The 10,958-nt window shown below is 38.9% G+C and overlaps 1 protein-coding gene across 1 annotated transcript; it reads left to right on the top strand.

Moving 5' to 3' along the window:
• The first annotated feature begins 1,912 nt into the window (after positions 1-1,912).
• On the top strand, positions 1,913-3,757 carry LOC115402949 (vascular endothelial growth factor receptor 2-like). The gene is made up of 5 exons (XM_030111650.1): positions 1,913-2,009; positions 2,091-2,411; positions 2,504-2,579; positions 3,339-3,411; positions 3,548-3,757. The coding sequence occupies exons 1-5, from the start codon at positions 1,943-1,945 to the stop codon at positions 3,617-3,619; spliced, it is 609 nt and encodes a 202-aa protein (XP_029967510.1). The 5' UTR covers positions 1,913-1,942; the 3' UTR covers positions 3,620-3,757.
• The last annotated feature ends 7,201 nt before the right edge of the window (positions 3,758-10,958 follow it).

Here is a 10,958-nt window from a genome sequence, read left to right as displayed (position 1 = left end):
AGTGTTTGCACACCCACACCGTCTTCAGGAGAGCTCTGGTCTACAGAAAATTTGCTCTTTGAGCACTCATGACATTTATCTTCCACCACACACATCATGCACTGCATGTAGGGCCTCAGGGGTGGGGTTTGGGGGTGGGGGGTGGATTTTTCTACTTGGGGCCCAAACTGCCAGCAGCTTCCTGTGTTTCAGTGCGTATGAAACCACAGGAAAGTCTCCACACATTTAATATTTCAAGTTTTAGTTGAATAAAGATAAAAATGCAAATACTACTGTGGATAAAATAACAAAAAATAAGAAAAAATATTTTAAATAGTGTCTATAATACGTTCATGACAACATTCATCAATTTATGTGACCAAAATTGTAAAATTCGTCCTCATGGAGAGAAAATGACTGTCAACAACCCACTGAAGACAAAGGGTCTGAAAAATGCTTGTAAGAAAGGTCAAAGATTCTCTTAATAACAGTGACTTGTTTCTGTTATAACGAAAGATAAAGAGAAAGATGAATCACATTCCAGGGAGTCAACTTGTGGAACAACCCAAAAGTTCTATTTATAGTTTCAAGAAAAGTGTAAAAGCTTCATTACTGCTAAAATATGACACTGCTGTGGAACAGAAAACATTGTAAAATATTTAGTAAATTGTCTTGTGCTTTGACATGAACTGCTCAACAAGACCGAAAATGTTATTGATTTGTTTTGATGAGGGGTGGACATCATATGTTTCTTTTTACTTCTTTCTGCCCCCTTTCATTCAAATATCTTTTTAATAATTGCATGATACATTTAAGTCATTTTTTCTTCATAAAGAATGAAATACAGAATGATGAAACTGTATTTTTATTCGCAATTCTGAAACTGATTTCAGTAGTGACCAGTAAATAAGCTTATTTTACGACTTATCCAGGAAATAACACCGGAATACTACAGAATGTTTTTTGGGTTTACAATAGTTATAAGCTATTTCTTATTCTTGGTGTAATTAATATGAGTTCATGGGACTTGTTAGTCTTCTCAGAGCCAGAACAACAGCAACAGTGACGTTAAATAATCAAACTGACACCGGGTTCCTGCTTGGTCCCACAAAATAGTCATACTTAGGACCCCTAAATGAGTTGCAGCAGCCCTGTTCATCTTTATCAGTCAGTTTCTAATCTGCGGTAGAAAGAAGGTCAGAAAGACCTGATAGGTTCACATTTTTCATAAAGGGAAGAAGCTTTTTGACATGCAGTTAGAACATGCTGCTGATGTTATCAGTGATAAGAAAAATGTCATCTGTCATGACAGGGTGACCACGGAACCAATCAGAAGCCTTCTTTAAAGGAAATAAATACCTTAAGTTCAGTCAAGTGTGAGACGAGTGACCATATATGGTCACATTTGAATTTTTCATATTTAAAACTAACAGAAGTTCATATCAGCTACAGAAAACATCCATTTACAAAAAGTAGCATATTCTGAATTGAAAATATGTGATTTCTAGAAAAGAAAAATTAAACTAATTCAATATTACTCATGTGTGATCTCTGTGTCTTAATCTGCTTTCTTCAACACGTCATCAAGGATGCAACATAAGAAGCAGCCATGGAGATTTTCTGAAGAGTTTGAAGCTGAATTCACAGCATGTGGACTCAATGTTCTTGGAATCAAAATACTTCATTAATCTCTGGAGGAGATTCATGAATTGACATGAAGAAGTGGTCTTCCTGTGGTTTACTGTGTTTATCAGCTACATTTTCTTTTTTACACCGAGTTGTACATGTACAATTCTTGTTTTTCACAGTGCTGACACATGGTTTAATATTTTATTCCTCAAAAGGCGTCCGTTGTGCTCTGAGCTGAGTAAAACAGCGACTAACCACTTCCTCGTGTGGAGCCTCCTCTGCAGATGCATTCAGGGCTGATGAGACTCTTCTCACTCTCTGTCTGAACGACACAATGTTCAGTTCAAACCAAGCAGCTCTGCTCTTCTTCCAGCTGCTGGGGATGCATCGTGTCTTTGGAGGTACGGCAAGGTTTACATTACTGATAACAAATTCAATTCAAGTTCAGATTGTCTTTAGTGCTGACTGGATGTTTTCTTTAGTGGCTGTTTCAGTTCAGCAGAGGAGGACGGTGGAGGTGTTCAGAGGAGAACCAGTAGAGCTCAACTGTAATATATCAACAAGAAATGCAAATCAATTCACCTGGATGAAAGACAAAGTTCTGATTTTTTCCATCTTTAGTAATGAGACTTTTTATAAGCTCTCCTCTCCAAGACAAATCATACATCAGGACTCTTTTACCAGGCTCAGTATTCTGGATGCTCAGGCTGAAGATGAAGGACTTTATTCATGCTCTGTAACCAGGATAAGTGGCGTACATAATATTGAATGGAATGTAACTGTGACTGAGAAACCTGAGGAAGGTAGGTAAACCTTCTGGATGACTCAGTAACTCCACAGCAGATAAAATCTACATACTGTCTAAATTTGATTTTTTTTTTCTGTTTTGATGCAGATTCATGGGAATTTCTGATTATACTCACAGCAGGATTTCTTCTCTGCTGCATGATATTAACTGTCTGCATCCACAGGTGAGAGAAAGTTTAAGATGATCTCTAATTCAAGTCTGATTCACTCATTCATTAAATTCAGTCAGTTGGAGGAAGATGTTCAATAATCTGGATATTCAGATGTTAATGAACACCACACCCAGTTAACCCGTCTTCCACTTTGATGAGTACGTCATGAATGTCAAATAACAAGGTTTGATCACTGAGATTTTGTTTTTTGTTTTCCAAAGAAAAACTCATGTTTATTTTCGAACATTTTTACTGTCTTGTCTAAATGGACTGTTTTGGCCCCTCAGCTAAAATGAGTTTTTAACCCCTGTTATGTACAGATTCTTAAAGTAAACATTGAATTACACAACATGTACTAATATAATATGGTCTGTCTCTCTGTTATCAAAAGCCCCAAATGTTAAACAATGAACAATTTTCAGTCTTCTAAAACCGAAGTATTTAACTTATGATTGAAATCATTTATACGGCGGTCAGTCACATCTGAAACTGGTTATTTTGAAAACATCATATGACTTATCGATTGGAGAGCTTCAAAGAGTTTCAGCTCAGAAAACCTCGTGAGATGGAACATCTGAAAAAAGACACAAGGGACGAGTCTGACAGGGATACAAGAGCGCGCGCGCACACACACACACACACACACACTTGGAATTTATTTATCACAAACATTGAAAATGCATATTTCAAGTTTCATAACCTGAACATATAATATTGCAGATCTGAAAAATATTGTTTGTGTCTCACTAAGTTCACTGACTTCCTCTCCAGGATGAGAACCGACGATGTGAACGACAGCAGGACCCTGGTTCGAGTTTTCTATTGTGGTCTGCAAAGGGAAGAGGTTAGAGGAACATTGTGGTTACTTTTTTCCATGAAGTCATCAACACTTTATTCACATGCATTTCAGTGTTAAACTATCTTCTGCTGTGCACACTAAAGTTGATGTTGGTTTTTCCTTTTTTAATTTTTTCCTGCAGATGATGACATCTTCAAACCGGTGCTGTCAGCAGGAACAATCACAAGTTATATATAAATATAAGTCTCTGTGAGGTCAGCTGAGCAAACAGAATCTCAGAAAAGAACTGAAAGAAAGAAGAAACCTGTTGGATCAGAGTTCAACAGAGAAAAAAAAAGATAATATTTGACATGTTGGAAAAGTAATTGTGTGTGTGTGTGTGTGTGTGTGTGTGTGTGTGTGTGTGTGTGTGTGTGTGTGTGTGTGTGTGTGTGTGTGTGTGTGTGTTTTCAAAACCCATCAGTGTTTTGTATAAATTATATAAATCTCAAAATTGAAAACATTTTGAACATGATGTTTGGGACTTGATTTATTATTACTGTCACTTTTATCTTATTCACTTTGAAGATATTTCTTTGTATTTCTACTGTAAAATTTGAAATAAATGCAATATTTGACATTGCAAAAATATTGTTGTTTTATTACACCACTAAAGCTGCTCAGAAGTTTAACAACATTGAAGAACAAGGTGTTGAAAAAAATATCTATTTTTGTCTCATTTTCTGAGTCTCTCTTATGTTTCCTCCAATTCTGATCCTTGTTTATGCTTCTTGCTCATATTCTTGTTTCAGATGATGTTTATATTTTTAATATAAAAAACATAATTCTCTTCTACTCGTTTCATAAATTATATTCATGTCTTTGTTCTCACGTCTGCTTCCATGTTTCAGGCCTATATTGTGTCTTTCAGAGTTCTTTCTCTCCTCTCACCTGATGTGTCCTGTGTCTTTACCTTTGAGTGTTTCTCTGTGCTCCTTCTCTCTGATGACCTCCGTCTTGTCAAGTCTCTACGACTGTTGAATGTCCAGAAACCCCACCATTATCCATGTGTCTCAGGTTATAATGAAACATTTAAATATTGCTGAGTTAAGTTTTTTTTATCTGATAGATCAATAAGAATCCATCATTCAATTCTTCTTTCTCTGTTGTAGCCCGCCTGTCAGGATTCAGCTCACATGAAGCAAATTCAGCCACTAAAGTTCTAAACATTTACTGTGGAATGGAGACAGAAAACCAGGAAGAAAAATGAAGTTCAAACTGTATTAATTGATCACAAAATGGTGCACAACATTTAGAGATTGAACCTGCCATGGCTTTATGTCCATGTGTGACATGTGCATGGTGTTCAGCATCACTGATTCATAATAACATTAAAAGAACAATAAATGTACCAATTAGAACAAGCAGTGAAATACTAATGAACCAACAGTCAATATTCATATTATAATAACGGGAAGATGCACCACATGCACACATACAGGAAAGTCAGAGAAGATGAGGGTGGTAAGAATGGGTGATGCAGGAAACGCCCTGAAATAAAAAATTAAATCACCAGAAACATCGTGAAAAGAATAAACATGCTCAACATGAACTCACAGCTCCACGAGGATGAAGGACAAAGTGTAACTTTCCCTGAAAGTCACAGTTCAAGTGAATTATTATAAGAACAGAGGTGATCATAGCTCCTCCTGCTGGTATGGAGTATAATTAAAACACTTCCAAACTGCATGAGAATCTTTGTATTCTGTATGAACCCTCCACTGTCATTTCCCTCTGTCCATCATTTCTGTAAAGATATTCATACTCTGATCCTCTCACTGTCAGATGCTTTGACACAGTGGTGTGTGTTGTGGTTATTGACCAAAAAGGAATTATCAATCAAAATATGAATTACTACATGTCAGTGAGGCTCCATAGTACTGTTTCTCACACCATGTGATGTTTGTCTGATGAATTTATACCTAAAGCATGGCTGGAAGATCAACCAGACTTCCTATAAAACTTCCTGTATCTCATTCCGTTACAATCACAGAGGTCCACAAAGCAACACTGCCCTCTGGTGGCAGTAACGGTATTTGATAAAACATCTGGGAGGTGAATTATCTAAACATAAAAACACTGGATGGTTTGACTCTGACTCTGTAATGTTTTAGTGTGGTCTTGGTTTGTCTTGGTCAAAGTAAAAAGTGAAGGTTGTCTCAGCGCTTGCTGTTCGGAGTGTAAAAGCCACTCTGAATCTGATCTGATAAACTGCATCGTGTTCATACAGTTCAGGTGAGGAATTTTCATTCTGTAACATTTTGCCACAGAAATGCTCCCGTTGTTCATGTAGAAAGATATAAAAGTTCAATTTGGAAAAATTTAAACTCACCAAACTCAAACATTTCAAAATTTGTAGTTTTTATTATTCGTGAGGCACCCTGAGTTCTTTCTGTCATGATGGAGAGGCCACCACCACCACCACCACCAATAATCTGGTGCGGTCTTATTGGAAAAAAAAAAAGAAAAACATTTTTGTCCCAAAAAAAAAAAAAGCGTGCCTATTCTATATAAAGTGGCTGGAATATGAATTTCAAGGAGTGTCACTAAAAAGTTTAAAGAAGGTCAACAATGCCCAAGCAAATAAGCTGTGCCATCTGACATTAAGATTAAGTTCTCCTATAATTGTTATTTTCCACAGTTTGTTTGTTGACTCGTTTTAATCAGTTGTTGATTCATCGTAGCCATGACTAGCTCCAGGATTAACGACTCAAAACGACCCTCAAAGGATTCAGTTATGCAGGTTTTTTTTTTTTGTTTTTTTGTTTTCTAAAATTTTTGCTTATAGTATTCACAGTAAATATGATGTGTTGTGTTCCCCCAAAAAATATTTTTTTCTGAGGTGTTGTGGCATGATCGCACTCTTTTAAACACCTGACTGAGCTTCAGAGGCAATCCATCCGCTGCCAGAACCACATCACAGCATGTGTGTGCAACTGATTTTCTCCTCCTATTTCCATTTTTTTATTGCTATTATCATGGACAAAACAAAATGTCAATGCAGAGAAATAATACCACTGATTTTGAAATGAATTTACACATAGTGTATTATGTTGGCTAGAATATTTCCCGATCAAAAACATAGTCACATCATAATTAAAAATATGGCATTGGAGGGGTTAAAAATGTAAACTGAATGGAATGATGTATTTAATCGTGAACATTGGGCTGAAAAATAAAATACACCAATAGAAGAGATCTAAGTTTATTCATAATATTTATCAAAGAAAAAAACAAGAATACAATTTTCTGAAAAATGTCAGGCTGCAAAAAAAAAATCATTATTGTAATTATTATTATTATTATTATTATTATTATTATTATTATTATTATTATTATTATTATTTTTATACAAGGATGGGCATATTTTAAAAAATATTATTTTAATACAGCGCATTAACAAATATGTTAGAAATATATATTAATTGCAATATAGTAATTGAAAATGCGCTCAATTTCTTTTTTTTTTTCCCCTTGTCCTGTTCAGCAGCTGGGGCGTGCAATATTATATGATTGTAGCCTTTTACTATCTGAACAGATTTTAATGTTAGCAGCAGGACGAGAACGAATCTCCTCCTGCTGCTGCCTTTATTTAAAGCTGGCATTCGGCGTGGCTGCCGGACAGGATCGGGACGGAAACGCTCAGAGAGCGAGAGACAGAAAAGAAAGAGATAAAGAGAGGGAGAACGGGGGGGGGGGGGGGGGGGGGGGGGGGGGGGGGGGCACAACCTATGTACAAATTCACAACAAATGCAAAACTGTGTTGTCAACGCACCACACACAACCAAGAACCATCCCAAACCCCCAATCTCGACAACACCAAAACAGCCGACAACCAACACAAAAACTGACAGAACTATACATTTATATAATTTTTTTTCTTTTTTTTTTCCCCCCCCTGATGAACCATAGTAGTGAACAGACTAGTAACTAGTAGTAAACTCAGGGCGTGCATCAAGAGAGGGCTACTGCAGACCACCATTATTCTTACCACCACAAGAAGACAAGGTAACCGAGTATGTGAAGAGTGATTAAAGATCAGCGTGATCATGCATATATGACCTCTGACCCCTGAGAAGGCCAGAAGCAGGCCAGAGAGGCCCTCAGAGCCCAGACAGCCGGCGGTCATCACAGAGCCCGGATTCAAGCCGCTCCCGCAGGCAGACGCCCACGCTCCGGTTCAGAAATGGGGCAGAGGAAAGCCCCGGCCGGGGACCCCGGCAGCCCCCCAACACCCACTCACTCACGCTGACACACACACATGATTGGCTGGAAATGTCACGAAGGGAGTGTCACAACACAGAAGATACCTTCAGGGTTTGGAAAAAAAATGTCAGAAAGTCTGGGATCAGTTGAATACAATCACACGTTCGTGAAACGGTCAAATTGTCGTACATTTTGCCTTTTTTGGGGGGGATTATTGATGGTACAGAGGTCCAAATTATCGTACCAATACGATAATTATCGTACGTCTGAAACACTGGGTGGTACAGTCCACTGCGTTGTCATGGTAACAGCTACCAATAACAGGAATGATGTAAAATATCCGGAGTTGCGCAGCTTGTGTTCACACTGTTCTCCTGTCTCCAGAGAGTCAGCTGCGTTTGTGAGTCCTCCAGCAAAAACATTTCAGAGAGTGAATTCTATCACAAACATGACCATCAATAAACACATTCGGTCCTGAGAAAAATAGTTTAAACTGTGGAGGTTCTAACTTAAAGGTGCTGTAGGCAGGATTCCGCATGTCCGCCATCTTGGTTAGGGTTACCTAAGCAAGATGGCGATTTGATCGATCTAAGATGGCAATTTGAAACTCAGCACAGCCAATCCTGTCCTGTTTTCTCTGACATCACGCCCTTACGCAAGTTAAGCCCCTCCCACAAGAACGTGCGACGAACGCCCCTTGACCAATCACGGTTAGAGCCTCAGGGGCTCTTCTGATTGGTCAAAGATACCTGGAGCTGTCGAGATTCCTTTTCAGCTCAGAACAGAGACAGATGGAAATGCTGCACCCTCGCGGTAGTGCAATTATGCTGCACTCCTAAAGGATTATCAATGCATACTCTAACATTTAATCCAAAGAAAACACAGAAAAATTAGCATTGACTGGCAAAATCCTGCCTACTGCACCTTTAACAAGATAAAAATGTGTCTTTTCTTACCCGTGGTTGCTAATTCATGACATATATTTCTGTGATATCATGAATATAATTAAAAACTGTGGCAAACAGGATAAAACAAGAATTTTTTTAAAATTTAATCTAGAAAACAAACGTAGTCATGAAATATGAATTTGAGGCAATGATATATTAATTTTCTGCTAAGAAAAAAAAAAAAAAACGTATTCCAGAGCTACCAATTGTTTCATGGTCGCAAATAAGTATTTTGTGGTCACTGATTACGTGACATCATTTGAGATGGACTGATATGTGTTGTGGTTACTGACACTGTCTTCTCTGTCAACAGAACCACCAGAATCTACATTTCGTGACAAGACATCTGCAGCCAGCATCGTTCCAGCTGCGAACCCTCCTGTTCCTCAAGAGGAACCAAAGTAAGTTTGCCTCTGCTGATTCAGTCCTGAATGTGTTTTCCTGTCACATATTGCTTCATGTTCAAATGGTTTATTTTCTTTCAGAAAGAGGAATTATGGGGATGAACTGGACTATCCTGAGTCCAAACGAAGGAGGTTGAGTGGTCCGACCGAAAATGAAGGTAAGACAAGATTTCTGAGTATCCGTTTTATTATATTAGAAGCTGGATTATATCTGGGTCATATGTTCAAGATGTCTTCAGTTTTGTTGGTCCCACTGTGAGAAGTTGACCACCTGTTGTTCCTCTGTGTGACAGGAGTGGAGACATCCTTTTCCTGGACAAATTCAGCAGGAGTTGAAACAGCTTCAGTCTCAGGACCTGTCGGAGCTGGCTGCAGCTGTGGAGCCAGATCAGGAGTATGAAGCTGTGATGGAGTGGCTGTATAGAACATTTAGCTGTCAAACTCCACCCAGTCCTCCAGCAGCCATCCGCCCTCCATCTGACCACAGTCAGACAGGAGATCTTGGTGGCTGGATGGCTCCAGCTGCAGCTCCTCAAATTCCAAACTACATTTCAAAGTAAGTTTGCTTCTGATGGTTTTAGTCCTGCATGTTTTTAGATGCTGTTCATGTGTTCTTGCCCTTTGATTTTCTCTTGTGTTCTTCTATATACAGAAGTTATGAGGACCAGGAGAGCCGGGTCTACAGACCAAAGCCTTTGACAGCAGAGGTCAGTTGCAATGGCGGAGTTTCGAATGACTGACAGGACCATGTCGAGATCAGCCCTGGGACAGAGGGTGAGTGTCTTATCTGCTCTGTCGCCACTCAGCAGTCAGCCACAGTGAGATTCTCCTCATTATTAGATGAACAAACCAGTTTGTGTGCTGACAGTGTGTTTTCCTGGTTCAACAGTGGAAGTCCATGTCAAAAGAGGAGCAGGCGCCATACCGCGAGCTGGACAGAAAAGAAGCTGAGCTCTACGCTCAGATGTATCCAGACTGATAAACCAGTGACAGCCGTTGAAGTGACCGCTGTTTCCACAACATATTGCTGCTAAAACGAATGAAACGATCATTGTCAACTTATTTCATCATGTGCAAAATTCTCTGTCTTTATTTTTCAGGGGACAGAAAACAAAAGATTTGATCCACACTGCAAAGACATATAAACTGTCCTGTGGGCCATGCCTCTTGATCCAACTGTCTCAGGGATGTGTTTATGGTCAAAGTGGGTTTTGGGGTCCAAAAATGAATTTGTAGTCCTTAAAAGACCAGGATCCTCCACTGGTACACACACACAACACACACACAACATGCCCCCATTCACTGAAACACACCTTGCTGCTGAAGGACAGTTTTACACCCCAGAAGAAACTGAAATGCTGTGTTTGGTTGAGCAGTATTGATCCCCTTTTCTGTCAGAAAACATTTCCTGGATCTTTGAAGGCAACACGATACTGCTCTGAACATTATTGGTTAATTTTTGTTTGTATTCATGAAGACCCAGTTGAACTTTGAGCTGCTCCCCGACACGCTGCTGCAATGTGACGGAAGTGATGTGAAAGCACATTAATCACAATCATCCAGCAGCAGCGTTTTACCTAAATTTCATGAAACTCTCGTGTTTCAAAATAGTCCCTCAGAAAATACTGTCCCCCAGAAACGAAGCCTGTTCTTCCCACTGCTTCCATTGTGGTCGTTCCTGTTGTGTTGTGGCTTTTGAAGTTGTGTTGACTCAAAAAAAACAGTCAAATAGTCTAGAAATTCACAAAGGCTTTATAACTTTTGCCAGACGGGAACACTTTGAGCAAAGGGCTACCCTGCAGGGGAGTTTTTCTTCACAATGCATCTTCAAAAGCAAAAAAGAGAAAGGTGAGAAAAGGTGTTCGATCAGGTGGAACGGTCTTTTCTTACTGAGTCATTTTGGATTCGAGTCAAATTTCACAAACTGGATTTAAACTCTCTATAATTTTAATTCCAGTGACTATATACTCACTTCACATGTTATTACTAAACTGTT

Source organism: Salarias fasciatus, chromosome 16 (assembly GCF_902148845.1).
Source record: "Salarias fasciatus chromosome 16, fSalaFa1.1, whole genome shotgun sequence".
Taxonomy (NCBI): Eukaryota; Metazoa; Chordata; class Actinopteri; order Blenniiformes; family Blenniidae; genus Salarias; species Salarias fasciatus.
The sequence above is the reverse complement of the archived record's forward strand: the minus strand, read 5'-3'. Positions and strand labels throughout refer to the sequence as shown.

Coding starts and splice junctions, on each gene's coding strand:
- LOC115402949 (XM_030111650.1), top strand. CDS start 1,943: ATGTTCAGTTCAAACCAAGCAGCTCTGCTCTTCTTCCAGCTGCTGGGG. Junction 2,010..2,090: donor GATGCATCGTGTCTTTGGAG/GTACGGCAAGGT, acceptor TGTTTTCTTTAG/TGGCTGTTTCAGTTCAGCAG. Junction 2,412..2,503: donor GACTGAGAAACCTGAGGAAG/GTAGGTAAACCT, acceptor GTTTTGATGCAG/ATTCATGGGAATTTCTGATT.